Raw genomic sequence first — 18211 nt, forward strand, 5'->3', positions numbered from 1 at the left:
AACCTGTCGAGGAGGGGAGAGGTGCTTTTATTTTTATTTCGCGTTATTAATAGTCCGGATAATTTTAGTTCGCTTTTATCGGAGCCATGTCGTGATGTCACATCTCACTTCACCTCGCATATCATGCGACACATTTTAAAAGAATGAAGCTTTATGAAAAAAAAAAAGAAAGAGCTATACCCGATAACGAACGTGATCGCGTTGCGCGCGTTCTCCGGAAGAGCGGAAGGGGATAAAAACTACTGATTGAATTCAAAATTACATTTTATTGTATCTTAGTATGGACTAGCATATATACCATATACACATTCAATAGCTCATTTATAATTTATAACTTATTATACACTCACAAACATTGATAAAGACAGTCATGATATCTCGTAGCATGTCTCATGATTGATGAAGCTACAGCGCAAGCTCTATATATATATATATATATACATACACACATATATATATATACGTATATATATGTATATGTGTATATATATATATATGTATATGTGTGTGTGTGTGTGTCTGTAAGATATAATTATTTTTATTTTTTCTTTATGAATGTGAGGTGTTTGTGTGTAAGTATGTGTGTGCGTATGTGTTGTATGTGTAAATGTCCGTATGGCTGGGTGTCGATTATTTCATAACGATTCTGACTGCAATTTGGAGTCATTCATGCTGACTTTGCACGATCATTCCACGATCATATTTTCGTAAGGTTTATAACAGCGACAAATGTATGTGTGTGTGTGTGTATGTATACATATATAGATACATACATACACACGCATATATATACATACATCCCGTTATTAACCAAATATATTCTACAAATCAGCTATAATCCGTATTGCCGTAATAACTTTGTCAAAAGACGAGCGCGACACAAGTGTTTTGCGACGTTCCGAAATAATTCGACGACGAAACTAAGCCGGTTTAATAACCGCGTGCTCGTTCGGATTTCAATGAAACGGGATCTCCCACTTGCTTCTCGTCGCGCAACAGTTCGCATAATTTATCCGTAATAATCGTAGAAAAACTAGAAAAGACAGTTCTACAGCGAAAAGATTTGCACGGAAAAGAGAATATCGATGGAATATCAGAACAGACAATTCGAAACGAATCTAATGTGCATTTATTAATTAATATACTCGTATTTATCTCGATAAGCCACGCTTCAACGATCGCGCGCTCACATCATCTCCCTTCAAATTATTCGAAATGAGAAGTCTGTTTGGAGTCTTACGGAACAATGAATGAGACGTTCTGCGTAACAACGGGGACTTAACAATGTTATTACACGTAGCTTTGAACGAACACATAAATAATGACCACGCAAGGCCAGATTGACAGTACAAGTTGCAGATGTTATTGTTTAAAATGTGGCTAGACACATTCAGTCAGGGTGGCTTGCGATGGCTGAGAGAGTATCAACTTATTTATTTATATATATATATATATATATAAATATACATACATACATATATTTATATATATATACTTTTTATTTATATTTATATATTTATATTTATATTTATATATTCATCTTATTATTCTTAGCGTAATGACTAGATAAGTTTCAGCCACCCAATATATAACATCTTGTTTGATCCCATATATTATATTCATACCGCTCTGTTGCTCGTCAAATATATGGTTAAAATTTTTATGCCAAAATTCACTGTCGGTTAGGTTACATTAGGATTTTCTTGGAGAGGGGGTGCAGAGGAGGGCCGGGGCTCCTCCCCCGCTCATATGTACTGTGTCCAGTGATGGCAATTCAGTGATGGGCTTGCCATAGAATTTCCCTCACCACGCACGCACACAGCCGACTCGATCTATCCGTGTGACAGTTGCCGAACGCGTGGCTCACACGGATAGACCGAGCCGGCTGTGTATGCGTGCGTGGTGGGGGAAATTCTATGGCAAGCCCGTCACCAAATTCCCATCACTGTGTCCAAGTGCGAGCTTACATCTACAAAGTCTAGGATCTTTTAGATACACAGCCATTTCTCAACATTTACCAACGCGTGATCGAGAAAGCGAATGACCGACGTAAACTTATCGAGAACAAAACTATCATGAGCTCATGGCCGATTACCATTCGCGACGAGCGAGAGAGAGGGAGAGGGAGAGGGAGAGGGAGAGGGAGAGAAGGAGAGGGAGAGAGGGAGAGAGAGAGAGAAAGAGAGAGAGAGAGAGAGAGAGAGGTGAGTCGTATCTAGTCCGAAAGTGAGAAACACATTCATCGAAGAATTGTCTCCGACTTTTGACTCGGACAAAGCTCATGCCTTTCTTACTCCGCCGTCTCGCCGTCTCGCGAAAGGTAGCCGCTTCATAAGCGTGTGTCGCGCAAGGGCTCTGAAGCGTCGCTTTGAAAAATATCATAGCAGTGAGTGCGCTACGTCACAGCTTTTGTTTTCGTCATACAGTGCCGAGTATTAATATCATAGAACAGCCTCTCTCGATTAAGCGATATGTAGGCGTACAAGATCTACTTAGTGACATTTCCGTTTCGACAGCACGCGGAGTTATCCATAGAAGTCTCATCTTAAATATAATACATGTACATATACATACATATTATATATACATATATATGTACATATGTATGTATGTATGTATATAATATTGCGAAACGAATTTATATTTATCTATACTCGTTTAAAAAAAAATCTTTCTTCTCTCCCTCTCTCTGTCTTTCCTTTCCGTGAACATTGTGTTGCTTGCGCGCTCTTCTATATAATTACTACGGCGTTTATCACGAGATTTACGCGCTCCGGAGATCTACGGTGTATGTAGATAGTAATTTTTAGTACAAATTAATAAACTCACCGGCATCGCGCGCCGCGAGTATTCGTCGGCCTTAAAAGATAAAAAAGATTAAATAAACGCCTTTAGCTTAAAGTATCCCCACGATAGAAGAAGAGATCCTTTCCTTCTTGGTTTTTCTTCTTCTTTTATAAATATTACTACGTCATTAACTATGTAATATACAGTTCTAGCCCCCTGCTCCAGCCGTTGGTAAAGAGCTTTTTTGTGCTATTTATAATCATGTGCAACTGCATCACCTGCATCGCCTATCATCTTCCTTGGCGCGAATGTAATGTGATTCTCTGTAACATCCGGTTACTGTGTGCACTCACGAGCGAGTATCTTCCTTTCACTCGATCGGGACACGCTACGCGAACGGGTCCGCAAGGCGAGGATAACTCGTGGCGGTTAACAACAGTCGCGGTGATGTCGTATGATTTCGCAACAGACACGGATGAGATCAAACGCCGACGTCGCGTGCGTGCGGGATATATTTAAGGGAAAAGGGAAAGAAAGGCGCTTACTAAATTTGGAAAATTTATGTCCGTGTTATAGAGAATCTCATTAGTTTTGGTACTATATATATATATATATATATATATATATATGTATGTATATATATGTATGTATATATATGTATGTATATGTGTGTGTGTATATATATATATACACACACGCACACATACGTATATCTCTTACAATATAATCAATAATTATATAAATTATGCTTGAGTAAATATTTAGTAAGGTTTCTGCGACGTACCTATCTTTTTACGTAGTCTCGTTTACTAAGCAGGAGCTGGTGAACGTACGAATTGTCTTCCATAAGAATCGAAACACAAAGCGACTTTGCATCGAATAACCTGTACAGTAAAGATAGCGGATAGTATGGTAGTGGATGGCGGATGTATTGTCTGTTCACTACGCATCAGCCAGGCAACTGAACGCTTTTATATGTACACCGGAGACTCCTGACCGGTTAACAGCCTAAACATCGACGTGGGCATCGTTTTCATCAAAATCTAAAAAACAAGCAATCACACCACACCGTGTATGTACACATGTATAGGTCGTATATAAGAAACAAAATTCTGCTTCTCTCGTGAAGCCGAGCGGAGGATCGCGAGAGTGACGATGACGAGATGATGAACGAGAGAAGAGAAAAGGAAGAAAAAACGAGAAAGAAGGGTAAGAACGGAAAAGAAAAGAAGAGCGTCTACGTACCTCTCCCACCGACGTGGCCAGAAGATTAACAATCTTTTCGTGCGGTACAGCAACAACACTCTGATTATTGATTTCAATTATCCTATGTCCCACCCGCACGCCGCCCCGTTCGGCGATACCGCCTCTCAATAGACTACATATCACTCCGTTCTGTACACTAAATCCTAACTGATACTTCGTATCAGGTCTCTTGATTTTCACTTCAACAACGGGTGCGCACGGCACGACAGTCAGCTTGACGACCGTTTGATTCTTCGAATTCTTTATGTAAGTCTGACACGTGGACAAAGGCAGGCCGACTAATGAGACACCATTAATCGCTATTATTTGATCGCCAATATTAAGCTGTCCGCAACGTGCGGCAGCGCCGGCCGGCGCCAGGTTCGCTATGACTACGGTTGGCAGCATCGAGCCCCATCCAGATTCAACGATTACCACACCAAGAATCTCACCCTTCGCTTTTGGTACCACTACCTGCAAGCAGAACGATGCTGACTGCCACGCTGCGATCGTACGACAGGTATTTCAAATAAGAATCATTTGCTATCGACTGAGGCATCCCCGGCGATATTTAGCGCGCTATATTTTCTCACGCGATTTTCGTGACTTGAAAGTCACGACGGAGTTTTGACTAGAGATTCGACCGTTTCGTCAAAGCGTCTTCTGTATTTCGCAGTTACCGGGATATCGAATGATTAACGGTTGCCGGATTAAGAAGCGGGAGAGACGAGAGGCCTCACACAGAGTCGCATCGGTAGTTTACCTCTTTCTGCATCTCTTTCTTCGCGAACATCTGCAACTCGTCGCCGAATATCTCTTGCGAATTGAGCACCTCCTGGTAATCCATCTCCTTAACGAAACTATGGTCTTCTATCCCGTTTGCCTTTAGGAACTCCATGTAAGCTACTTGGAATGCTTGTCCGATACTTTGTGCTATGAATTGAGCCTCCTCACTCTCGAAAACGTGGCAGATCATCTTCGGAGTTCTGTTAATTTTCGGCACCTCCTCCATCTCGTGCGGCACGAAGCGTCGTCGCGCCATCAGCACTACCAAGTCGCCGATATCCGCAATGTACGAGATCGTGCGCAGAGCGTGATCCATCATAATCTCCTTGAGATCCGTGTTGAGCACCATGATCTTTTCCGTCGAAATGAACAGGTCCACCTCCGTGCTCGGCTGAGTGTCACCGTCCGGTGCCTGAATAAGCAGCAGAAAAAGCGCTCATTTTAGAAAAGTCCCGCGTCAATGCGAAAACCTGAAGGCCACGGCACGCAGAAAAACACAAGCGGCAAGAGTTGAAATGCTCGACTGTGATTGAACGATTCGCTTTAATTCCGCATAGTTTACGTTTGGCTTACGTTAAACATAGGTTTATCGAATTAGATTCAGCAGAGTTTAACTTTGCATCGAGTTTACATTGTTCTCCGTGCCATTCGCTCAACTCGCGCAGACCTCGTGCGGGAATATACGTACCAACGCCTGTCACGAGGAAGCAGCATGTGTGACAAAGTAGAGAGAACAAGTAATTAATTATGGATATTCGGGTCTTACAAATAAGTTGAACACATACATCGCTTAAACCACTAATAAAGTAAGTAAGTAAGTGGTGCACGAACAAGTATGAACGGTGTAAAGTTAAGCGTCATCAGCGGCGCTGTCAAACCTGAGAGTTTGACAGATAATGGTCCGGTGACATCCACCCGACCTCCGTTTAATTCGCAAGAGATAGAGAGACACAGAGATAGAGAGATAGAAAGATAAGTAAAGAGAGAGAGAGAGAGAGAGAGAGAGAGAGAGAGAGAGAGAAAGAGAGAGAGAGAGAGAGACTCTTTCACGTCGCTACCAATTGAATGGGGAGATATATGCGTGCGTCGTAAAATGCGGTAACAAACATCGGTCTCGGTGATCGAAAAGTGCAATTACGGGGGAGATTGCGGTAAATTTAGCACCGGAGTAAAGTAAAGAATGAACGTCAAGCCAACGGGATGACCGTGAGGTGAGTTGAGTTTTTTTTCTTTTTTTTGTTCTTTTTTTTCTTTTTTTTTCTTTTACGCTACGTGTTTCGCCGGTCACTATAAATCAATATATAGAAGAGGGATAAGACGAACGCGACTGCACGAACGACTGATCCTTTCAGTAGAGAACGCGAAAGGACAGCCAATCGGTCGGTCGGCGGGTGTACGCTGCGACAGGGGGCTGGGGTTCAGGGTTGAGGGTGAGAATTGGGTGATTGTTGTCTTGGGAAGATGAAGGGCAAGGCGGACCTTTATTTTCGTCACTGCCTCCTCCACCATGTGTTTCTTAAGGCGCTTACGCCGTTTACGTCCCCCTTCCTCTTCCACCTCCACCGACCCGAGAAACTGTAGTCTGAAAACGGTCGTGGACCCCAAGCAGCCACTGATCGGGGCCAGTTTCGGCTGGGCCCCAAGCGCGTGCGACTCGGACTGGCCCCCACCAGAAGCGCTCCCTATTAGTTCTTCGCTCGAGTCGCACTCGTCCTCCTCTAGGCTTCCTTGCGAGGCAATGCTGCAGCGACCATAACCATGCTGCCCCCCATAGTTTAAGAGTGTTGCCTGCATCGGCACTGGCCCGTCCTTCCGTTATGCACGCGCCAAACAAACAAACAAACAAAGGCTCTGCTAGTCACACATCGCCACGCACCACCAAGACTGAACGAGAGGCAAAAGAGCCAATTGTTCATGAGAGATAGAGATAGAGAGATAGAGAGAGAGAGAGAGAGAGAGAGAGAGAGAGAGAGAGAGAGAGAGAGAAATTGAGATAGAGATAGAGAGAGAAAGTTTGCACAAGAGTCGCTAACGATTCGACATCTTTCTTTCTATGTTTTCTTCTCTTCCTTTTCTCCGTTCTCTTTTTTTTTTTTGATTCCTTAATTCTCTTCGCTTCTCTATGTACGATATGTCATCATGCTTGTGTGTCCTTCTAGATAATAATGTCGAGTCGAAATCATTCGCACATACACACACGCGCGCGCATACAGATACATATATTATAATTTGGTTAATTAACAAACATACATACATACACACACACACCACACACACACACACACACTTTTTGCGTAAGATGCGACTCTCCCGATGCAACCTTCTGCTTTCGAGCAAGCTCTCGCGAGGTGTTTAGAAGCTGGTGCGACGTGCAAGCGTATACGCTACGGAATGGTAAAGAAAGTCGATGAATGAACTATATGCGGATTCGGCTGCGGATCGTGAAGAGAAAATGTATCGACGATGACTTTTTTCGTTCTCTTTCTCTTTATTTCTTTTTTGTTCGATAACGAGTCTCTAAGGTGACAACTCGTCTGACAACTCGGGGCTTGTAACTTCAAGGCTTTCAATGCTCCATTGGTCCAATCGCGTTTTTTTCCCAATTAGTCCGATTTACGCGACGTCCAAGGCGAACGACCAGTGACAACACATATAGAGTTATATTATTTTCCTTTCTTTTTTTTTTTTACTCGTGGCCGCGATAACGAGCTTTAATTCGAAGCGTCTCTTTGCAAGCGTGTTGCTTGAAGTCCGGATGAGAGGTATGAGAGAAGTCCGCTTGTGTGAGAAGCAACGGGACAGGCGCAAAAAATGAATGCGGCTTACTGAAAAGATACACCAGAGAGAACGTACGTTATGAGTGCCAAGTCGTTAATGTTAAAATCGATTGCAAGAGATTCAAATCTCGTTCACGGAGAAAAATGAGATTTCTCGAAGTCGTATAACAGTAAATGAAATTAATAAATCGCTATGTGCTTCTTTACAAAGTAATTCCATTTGCTACTCGCGTGCGTGAAAGAAGAAGAGCGCACTGTTACAAAAAAGATTCACAAACTCTATTTATATATGTTTAATCCTTGCATCATCGTTCTCTTATCGCTACGTTGTATGCACTAGAGGCCAGCTTCATAACATTGTGATCAATCATCATGCATGTACTATCGAATAAAATTGATGAGCGTGATGGAAATCCCGTGGACGAGAAGTTGCTCGAGTGTCTAAGCCTCAGACATTGGATGAATTATGAAGTCGCTTTTGACACACGTGCTTGATCATAGAAAGGCAATCTTTGATGCCTCGCTGCTGCGTGAAGCTGAAATATTCTTCCATCGGAAACTGAAAAGACGTCTCGTTCCCGCAATCCTAGTCCAGTCAACTACGTTCTGTGATCTCACTTCATATCACAAACAAGTCTCTCTATCCGTCTACAGTTGTGTAGTAAAGTCTGGTCGGGCGAACGAATGTACACGAGTGATTATAAGTACGTTCAATTTTGCAGGATGCTGTCACGTTAAAGTATCGTAGTGCCGCTATGTCGTTTACTCTACTTATATCTCGTTATTTCGTTCCTCTTTCTTTTCTCAAGAGACTGAAGTATATCGTGGGGAATTTCTTCAATTTTTCAACAGTTCACTCAAGACGGGACGTCTTCATTGGCAAGATAAGACGCCGTTGTGACGCGATTTCCTTTCTCTCTAACAAGACTACACGGCAATACATTGAATCTAACGCGAAACAAGAAGGAAAGTGTAGTTATCGGGTACATGGGCCAGCATCTTCCGTATATATTATAAGTTTTGTGCGTAAAATATGTCAATCAAAAGTCTACGGGGAAGCGGATGTAGCATAAGCGGATATAGCAAATATAGAAAAATATCTCGCAAAGAGAGATAAAGAGTGAAAAAGAGAGGTGAAAAGGTAAGTAGACGGATAGATACACCAATAGACAGAGATAGTTCAATAGGAAAAGACTGACAGACACACAGAAATAACATCAAAGTTACACTGAGAAGATGACAGTGTTCGGTGGTCAGGTGGTGGTGGTGGTGTTGGTGATGTGAGGAAGGGGGCGCTACACTGAAACATTCAGGCCTCTTTGCACAACGGCCAGTTCACAGTTATTTAGATTAATCGTATCAGATAGATAGTCAGAAATCAGCATTCAGATCTTTTTCTCAGCGAAGAGAAGTACTCGAGGAACGAAGGAAGACGAGCTTAAAATAAAATTATTCGTCGTAAAAAATTATTGTCAATTTATTGTAATATATTATCACTTATGACGCGAGAGATCGCGAGTGATAAAGAGAATTATCTAAATGCTGACAGTTGATCGCTCACACGAGCAGAACCTAAGAGCAAGAGGAAAGAATTTACTGCTTGGTTCGCTTAATATTGACAGTTTTCGAGAGAGAGAGAGAGAGAGAGAGAGAATAAGAGAGAGAGAGAGAGAATAAGAGAGAGAGAGAGAATAAGAGAGAGAGAGAGAATAAGAAAGAGAGAGAATAAGAGAGAGAGAGAATAAGAGAGAGAGAGAGAGAATAAGAGAGAGAGAATGAGAGAGAGGGGGGAGGGAGGGAAGGGGAGAGAGAGAGGGGGAGAGAGAGGGGGGAGAGAGAGAGAGAGAGAGAGAGAGAGAGAGAGAGAGAGAGAGAGAGAGAGAGAGAGAGAGAGAGAGAGATTGATCGGCACGACCGAAAGTAAAGAGCAACGTGTAATTGAAATAGGACACCCGATAGATTCAATAGAAATGAACAACCGTAACAGAGCTCGTCAACAAAGCGAACGTGAATGAGATACCCGAGTGGAAACGTATGTCTCAAATATCGTAAATGTGATCTGCTCTGTTTCAAGGGAAAGTATATCCGATATAACTATCTAAGGTCTTGCAACAAATCTTTAATCTACGGAGAATCGAAGTGGAAAAGAGTTTTAAGACACGACTCAATCAATGGACAGTAATCTTTCCTACAGAAAACTCTCAGGTTTAACTAATCACTTAAGATTCTAACATTTTAACCATTTGAGGTAACACACATAAACTGTTATTTTCAAAGTAAATAGCAAAAATAGAGATATTTTATGCGTATACGGTAAGAATGAGCGCCAATTTGACGCGTAGACCACTTTTTTGCAGCACAATTATCGCGGTACTTTATTACAGCGTTCAATTTTCGAGAAATTATAAATATTAAGAGTCCTCAAAAAGTTAAAAATCTTGGACATTGAAATACATTATTGCAGATGAATATACTGCACTGTTGTTCACTACAAATTAAGTAGCAAATTAAAATAGTATAAAGCATTCAGAGCATGCTGCTAATTTCTCCTTTTATCATTATTATTCGTAGTTGTAATTCTCTAGTAGTTTCCTGAGAAGCAAGTACATTATCTTTTGATATTCTCTAAGAGATAATAAAACCTCTAATAAAATTCGAGTTTTACTCTGATAGTCAACCGTTAAAAGGTCAACGAATGCCGAAATGTATCATAGCCAATGTATAGATTCTAGATATTTATTTGAAACTATATATATATATATATGTGTGTATATTATGCATCTCTCAAATTTAGTATACTAGAAAGCACTGATCTAAACGGATCAACAAAACAATGTACATTATATATAAACACAATCACATGTCATTTGCTATACGGATGCATTATCTATGACAAATTACGATCTGCTTACTTAATTAGTAGTTACAGCTCTTCTCAGAACCAAACGAAAGAAAATATATATTCTAGAAAAGTAATGTATAGATAACTTTGTTCTCAGTGTGACTTACATCACTTAACAATTCATACTGTACTCAATGATCTTTTTTCAACGCTTCGCATATCTTTAGAAAAAAAGTGTCCTCATATACATACTCTATTTATACACGAGATAAATAAATTGTGCTCTTATATACACATATCTGTATATAATTGTATGTGTGTATATATATATACACACACATTATCTTGTAAAAGTATGTGGTATCGGTTCAAGGAGAATAATATATCGGTTTTAAGATAAAGGAATAGTGAAAGATATGTTTCCAAATATGTACCTTTATCCTGGAGACGGCCTCCTCCGCTTGACACATTCGCGTCGACTTGGTCGGTTGACCTTCGCATACCAATTGTGTGGATCCCAAGTACCTCGCGCGGAATAGCACGCCCTCGATCAACACTGAGGGGTCGTCCAATAAGTCTGAAAGTGCCACAGACACGTACCATTTAGGACTCTTGGCTTCACTTTTTTCGCAGTTCAAAGCACCAAAGGCAACCAAGTGTTGCGAGAAATATCGAAGCGGTATGACAGAGGATACGGGTACAACGTTCAATAGCGGATCCTTTTGTCGCGCTTTTTTTGAATCTGTAGTTAAAGTTTTGGCCTTCATGTTGTAGCACAAAATTATAAAACAAATTTCGATACTGTATATATACTTGTCCTAGATAAAAATAAATCGGAACGCTCACTTCACTTTTGTGTCATTTAGGTCAAGATCGTATTTGCACGTAATAAGATCAACAATATAATTATGCTTTAATGTAAGAAATTCGTGATAAATTGTACATTCGAAATTCGCAAGACACTACGTTCGTCGAGCGTTGTATTCTGCGCGCAGGATTCGCAGATACAACGCGCATTGATGCTATTTGACATTGCTAATTTTATCGAGGAATTTGTAAACACCAATTTGCATGGAAAACACTCTCTTCCAACAGTGACGAGCGAGATTTACAGGTGACATATACATACAAACACTATGTCTCATGAACGTATCACGCGTGTTGGGAGACAATCACGCAAAAGTAGTCAAACATCAGCCTATCTGAGAAGAGATGATATAAAGAGATGTTAAATGATGACATGCAAAAATGTATAATGTATACTACAAGTGGTCGTGCTGATAGTAGTAATAACCAGTGCTCTCTAACTATGTTATGATATATACAGAATAAGAAGAAAGATTACCTACCATGTAATAATAATTAGAGGCACATGTCGATTTTGTATGTCCAAGCAAGCAGTGTAGGAAGAAATATTATATTAGTATAGAGTTATAATCGTCAATGCAAGAAGAGAAAAGAATCATATTGACGAGAGAATGCGACAGTACCTTCCTTGTTTCTGCTCTTTTTCTTTCCCTCCTTGTCCTGGAAAACAGAACAGACACAATACATTTTATATGATGACACAGATAAGATTCGAATATAAGGTGAACGATGACAGTTAAGTCCCGCAATAGTCATAAACGTAATTATCGAAGCTATTGGATATGTGTGCTAACCATGCAGTAACTGCCATATAACAGAGTCAAACATTGACATGTTCTTGTTTATGTCTATAAATAGCAGTCATAATAGTGTTAGTAATAGTAACAATGTTGGTAGTAATGGTAATAGTAATAGAATATTAATGGAGCAGCAGAAAGAGCGTTTAAATATTATCAATCTTGACATTCTCTTTTTTGCGAAGCAGTTATAACGATTGTTTTGTTCCATCTGAGTTATAAGAAGGAACTCTATGAAGTATTTTGTTCATTGTCATTAAATTATTTCCGTCGATCCAATGGTAAGCAAAGTATAATCAAATACTGCGAATAAAAGAAACGATCTAAGGTATGCATTATTATTCTTATGAACATTAACATTGAAACAGTTGTTGTCGCAAATTAAAGTAAGCGTAATAAGCAAAAGCCGTGAAGAAAAAAAAAATAAAGTAACTGGATAACGTCAAAAGAATATCCTTTCTTACGAAAAATAAAAAGAAGAATCAGCTTAAACATTGATCAACCATGACACCACAAGTATCTGAATACTGTCGAAAAGATTGTGTCTGCGAAATTTACACGTAAGTTTGTATTTAAGCTGATTAATATTTGTATGTGTGTGTGTGTGTGTGTTTGTAATATATGTGTATATTAATATTTGTATGTAATATATGTATATATAAATATACTATATATCTCGTTTAGCAACAGAAGGATAATAATGTCATGCACCAATCAGTGCTATGTTAATCACGGTCGAGACTAGAGATACAGACATCTACACTTTCTAAGTATAAAATAGATTCCGCAGAGTAGCATTTGAAAGGGCACCTTTTTCACCTTGTTGTTGGATTCCTTGAGACTCTGAGGGGATGTGGGGGAATTTTTGACTGGGGTCTTCTGCGGACTCGATGTAGGTTGCGCGGGAGTAGCTACTTCGCACTCAGAAGACGGCGATTGTATAACAGACACTACGGGAGGAGGAGAGATCGAGGTAGACGTCGAGGGCAAGGGCTCGGAAGGCGCTAGCGTCTCTATCGGGGCAACACTGAGGGTTTTGGGAGGGGTTTGCTTTGGAGTAGCGACTTTCGCATTCATTGGTGGTAACATTGTCCTAGTTTTAGGCTTCCTCCACCCCTGCGTAACACCAAGACAATATTAGTAGAACACCACTACCATTCAATCGCACGGAACATGTGTACATTATATTTATATCCTTCTTTGTGAAATCTCTAGATGCACACACGGTGGGGACGCCGCCTCTCAATATCGCTTAGCGGAAAGTTACAGAACGTGTGCACGTGTGTACAGAGAATACATTGTCACAAGTATGATCACTTGTCTTCCCGACGAGACATTAACCAGGAACAAATGGGAGAATGACTTATCGGTGTACAACAACTATGGGGGGTAATGAGAGCGAGACGATCCGATGAAATGTCACGAGTCAGATATACACTCTCACCTTGTCGTCGTAGAATCCTTGATCGTCCGTTCTCTGCTGACCGAGCAATCGGTCCGTCTCGAGGTCGGTGTCCGCCTCTTCCTCATCCGCACACTCCTCGATCTCCACATCTGCCTCGTCACCCACGCGACGTGCTTCCGACTCTTCGCTGTTGCTCTCCATACAGACTCTCCGCCTGCCATCCATTATACTACATCTTAGTTAGATGCGTTTACGCGCGAAATAGTGAGTCAGCCAAAGGGTATCCCAAACGTATGTTTCACCCAGCGACAAGCGAGTATTCGCAGCGATAACAAAGAAAGGACAAGTGCAAAGAAGTGTGTCCCGTGATGAGAATATCGGGGACCGACGATGTGCTATATCCACAACAATTGGAATACCCTTGGAACCGCACAGGACAGAACGTAAGATACCTTGGTATCCATATCGGACTGACGCTTGGCTCCGGCGGATCTTCGGACGGTGATTTCACAGGCAGAGTTTTAGTCCTTTGCAGCGCCATCCTAATGTCCTTGATGGCCGCTTCCACCTCGCCGCCTATCTCTAAACTTACACTTTGCCGACCTTGAGGCGCCGGCGGTGGAGGTGTGCCCAAAGGATCTAGCCCGTCAAGCTGCAACTCGTTCGTGTCGTACGAGTTCTCCTTCTTCGCGACGAACAGATCGGGCGACGTGGTCTTCAGCGTGTGTAAAATGTCCTTCGTTACGTTCAGACTAACGTCCTTGCTGGAGTCGTTCTCCGTGCCCAACATGTCGTTACGAGTTCTCTGTATAATCTCCTTCTCGATCTCGTTGATCTGTCGTTTCATGAGCATCACAGTGGGATTGTTGTTGTCGGTGTCGCTCGCGTGCCCACTAGATAGCCCGTCCTCCAACACCGGCATGCTAGTGTATATTCTCAGGGAATCCGAATTATTCCCCAAATCGCCGACCGAGCCCAGGAGACCACTCGCCGGCATCAATTCATTATCCATCATCATGAGGGACACTTCGCTGTCCAAGTCCCCGCAATTGCTATCGCAATCGGTCGTCTCGGGACTCAGCGTGAAATTACGCGAGTGTCCCACTTGCAAACCGACCTCGGTCTCCCCGAGATCCTCGCTGCTACCGGTTCCCACTGACAAGTCCAAGAAGTTGTTCTCGTGTTCACCTGTCTGAAAGAAGCAACCAACACTGAGCGCAAGTGTTCGCTCCGTAATGACGTGTCGAGCTTTTAAACGCGAAAAGCCTTTCGGAGCGATCGTATAGTGCAAGTATTAAAATATATCTGTCTATAAATACGGTGTTATATATTTAGAAGCCAACTACTAGAGCAAGTACAATTTCTGAAAATGCTTATTTCTGTTGGTATCGCATAGTTATTATCAATCTTGCTTGCATCTTAGATCTTTTTTTATTGCAATTTATGGTACACGAGTATACTCATGTATTATAAACTTTGTTTAAAATGCTACAGATACAAAACCCAAGTTCATGCTGTTTATTTATACGAAAGAAATAAATGAAGTAATTTCAGAGGTAACGTTAGGCGATTTATAAATTTGCACTCTTACATTTTGTGGGAATTCCGCTCGTTGCTTTTTAGGAGACTCGTGTACCATAACCTCCTCTGTTGCTGGTGGGCCACTAGCTAATCGCTGACCAACGTATGCACTTCCTCCTTGTCTTCGTAGTTCGTAATCAAGATCCTTGAACGACACAAAAGCGACTTGTTAATTACTCGCGATTTATAAATTTAAATTACTTCTACATTATGCATCTTTTCTCTTGTATGAATAATACAACAATCCCTGGGAATGTTTCTTTCGCAGGTATGTCTTTGGAAAGTGGAGCGATTCAATATCTTATCAGTGAATATATGCATGCTTTTAATAATCCGAAGCAAATAAAGAACTTACCTGGAAAGGGAAAGATTCTATATTGTTCTCCTTTTCTTTCGTCGGCGCCGGGCACTTGAAAAATTCCTCTAATACCTTTCGTGTCTCTGAGAATTCGTACAGGTAGTCGAACGTACTACCTCCTGGCGAAACAAGACTGCTTATATTATCGGCAGGTAAAGTCGATGGCTTCAAAGAGTCCTCCTCCTCCTCCTCTTCGACTTTTGGTGATGGCGGTGAAGGATTGACAGACTGATCCTCAGTGCTAGCATTTTCTATCACAGTCTTGTCTACAACAATTTCTGCAGAAGTATCCTCTTTCTTGATGCATAAAACAGATGAATAGATGTCAGAAATCATTAGAATTCCATTTTAGCGCGCGCGATTTCGTTATAGACGATTCTTTGTGTATTTTTCTACGCACCTCATTGTGATTTGGTGTTGTCGGCAATATTCTCTGTGGAAAACCAGGCCTTGGTGTCATGTACATAGAGGGCGACGACAGTAAGCTAGGAAGCTGTGGATTTTCGCGAACTCCATAACGTCTCGGACTGCCAGAGTATTGAGCGATCGGCAATTCACCAATGACTCTTGCGACTTTGTGATTACGTTCCGGAGAAGGGGAATCCGCTTCGCAATCGCTCGCCGGCGTAACGACCTATCGAGACAAAATGTGAGATATTCCCGGGGAATCTGTAGATTTACCTTCTACATGTGTACCATGCCATTCACTCACTTTGAAAAAGTCTGAAGTATTGCGATGATATGCCGTCGTAGGACTAGGAGTACTCCCGACGCTAGAGCTTGGTGGCTCTGGTGCGATACGACCTCTCTGAGAATCGTCCGTTTCCACATCCAGACTCGTCGTCGTGATTTGGTTCGTGTTGCTCGACGCTAGATCCAATCTCAATCCCTGCCAATTGTCATCGATATCGTCGAAGACAACCACCTCGCCGTCGCTGACAATGGCCATACTTCTCGCGGGTGTATTGTGATTCGACTGATAATCTACGCAGCTCTTTGGTAATCCATAGTCCAGGTCGGTAATACTTTTCGGTATAGTATACTCTACATTATTGCTATTTAAGATTGAATCGTAATTAATTATGCGACTGCTACGATTGCTCTTGGGAGAGTCGTAATCGAGAATCAATTTCGCGGGGTTACGCCGCACCGAATGCACCTCGGAGGCAAACACAGTCTCTGTCACTTCTCGATTTGCACGTTGCTTCCTAGTCTCACCGCATCTGAAAATTCGACAGACGTGTTACACAGACGTGAGTATATATCTTACAAAGAACATCAGAGAACTTGTATGGACACATGCAGAGTTAATTAGTAGAGGCTCAATTACCGGCTTCGCAATTCCCATATGGTCTGTGTGCTCGGGGACTTGTTGTTCTTCTTAACAGACAGTTTATTATCAGTTTGAATGTCCTCGTTATTTATGGAATTCGACGCAGCCAGAAATCGTGATTTTCGAGCTGCTACCTTCCCTCGGCTCTGTGAGAATACCTCTCGTCCGCCAGCAATCTCTATGATTCTGCGGAACAACATAAGAAATTGTTACATGCCTGTATACCAAATATAACAAGCTTATTTCATGATTCTACAAGATAATCTGAATTCTACAGAGTACACATTCTTCAAGAGTTTCATCCTACATAAAATCAATGTTTATTATTGGGACATATGCGTGCGAGGCTAACAATACAATTACAGATATCAGTTACTGCAAGAAGGGGACGCAAGAGTTGAAAGAGAATTAGAGAGAAGAAAACAAATATACCTACAACTCTCCCATCTTACTTAAACCGAAACTACTACAAGGCGCTACGCATCGCTATCGAAACGTGCAAGACATTCCTCGTGAAATTACACTTCTTCGGTAACCGTGGTATCGATACAACCTGTCACAAGTGTCGACGTCGAATTTAGCAGCCAGCGAGAATGACGTACACACCGACATGATGCACCGGGAGGAATAAAATTTCGTCCTGTCGCATCAACCGGCCGAGAAGAACGCCGGGTGTACAATTCGTGGAAACGGAATTCGACGTCTCGCGCGTGACAGGTGAGTTAACCCCAAAAAGCTGACGCGTGCTACCACGACCGTTCGTCTTTCGTTCGTTGGCGCGCGCGCGCGCGCGCGCACAACGATCGCGCGGTCCCCCATAATTTACACTGTGATTGCGTTTAATACGCCCGCCGGCACACGCCTTCTGCGAACTAATCTCATCCTTACGCGCAATTTGCCAGTCTTTGAGATGCGGCCCGTCGACCTGGAATGCTTTATTGAAAGATATTCATCGAGACCACTGACGCGCCTGAGGATCATGGCCGAGGCGTTGACGCGGACGCGCGCGCGCCTGGTATGTGTGTGCGTTGTGTGTGTGTGTGTGTGTGTGTGTGTGATGCGTGTGCACGCGGCACACCACGGGCAGGAGAACAGGCGCGACTTTTAATCTCCCGTTAGCTCCCGTGACTCAATGTGCTCGCGCGTTGCTTTCGACAACACAGCTCAGCCTTATCTCGCTGACTCGAGCGAAGATCAACATCGCGAAATATAGTGCCGGAGCGTAAGTCGTTGCGATCCTGAGTTACGCACTGTGAGTGTGATCTCCCTTTTAAATAACAGATGTAGCGCGGTAGCCGGCGGGATAACCTCAATTTGCGATAGGCTGTTGGCATTTTATAACCATGCGCGTTCGTCTTTCCGGGCATTAACATGCAGCTGTCACCCATACACACGTACATGGGGACGCGGATTATGATAAATAAGTAAATCAA

At 42.2% G+C, this 18211-nt stretch overlaps 1 protein-coding gene across 10 annotated transcripts in view; it reads right to left on the reverse strand.

The window, feature by feature from the left end:
• Nucleotides 1-3502: 3502 nt before the first annotated feature.
• LOC105192582 (uncharacterized) overlaps nucleotides 3503-18211 on the reverse strand; it is a 43444-nt gene continuing 28735 nt past the window's right edge. For 2 of the 10 annotated variants that reach the window (XM_025308044.1, XM_025308040.1), the window contains exons 4-18: nucleotides 16776-16964; nucleotides 16158-16668; nucleotides 15846-16079; nucleotides 15443-15742; nucleotides 15098-15232; nucleotides 13959-14698; nucleotides 13546-13735; nucleotides 12912-13217; nucleotides 11928-11964; nucleotides 10872-11014; nucleotides 6298-6627; nucleotides 5507-5512; nucleotides 4796-5230; nucleotides 4033-4506; nucleotides 3504-3830 (exon numbers count right to left, since the gene is read on the reverse strand). In XM_025308044.1, the coding sequence (XP_025163829.1) occupies nucleotides 3759-3830; nucleotides 4033-4506; nucleotides 4796-5230; nucleotides 5507-5512; nucleotides 6298-6627; nucleotides 10872-11014; nucleotides 11928-11964; nucleotides 12912-13217; nucleotides 13546-13735; nucleotides 13959-14698; nucleotides 15098-15232; nucleotides 15443-15742; nucleotides 15846-16079; nucleotides 16158-16668; nucleotides 16776-16964 (4102 nt within the window). In that variant the 3' untranslated portion in view covers nucleotides 3504-3758. Of the gene's footprint in view, nucleotides 3831-4032; nucleotides 4507-4795; nucleotides 5231-5506; nucleotides 5513-6297; nucleotides 6628-10871; nucleotides 11015-11927; nucleotides 11965-12911; nucleotides 13218-13545; nucleotides 13736-13958; nucleotides 14699-15097; nucleotides 15233-15442; nucleotides 15743-15845; nucleotides 16080-16157; nucleotides 16669-16775; nucleotides 16965-17331; nucleotides 17661-18211 lie in introns of those variants that run through there. The other 8 variants (XM_025308049.1, XM_025308041.1, XM_025308042.1 and 5 more) reach the window with 8 other exon arrangements.

The sequence above is a fragment of the Harpegnathos saltator genome, unplaced genomic scaffold (genome assembly GCF_003227715.2).
Source record: "Harpegnathos saltator strain DR-91 unplaced genomic scaffold, Hsal_v8.6 scaffold135, whole genome shotgun sequence".
Classification (NCBI taxonomy): Eukaryota; Metazoa; Arthropoda; class Insecta; order Hymenoptera; family Formicidae; genus Harpegnathos; species Harpegnathos saltator.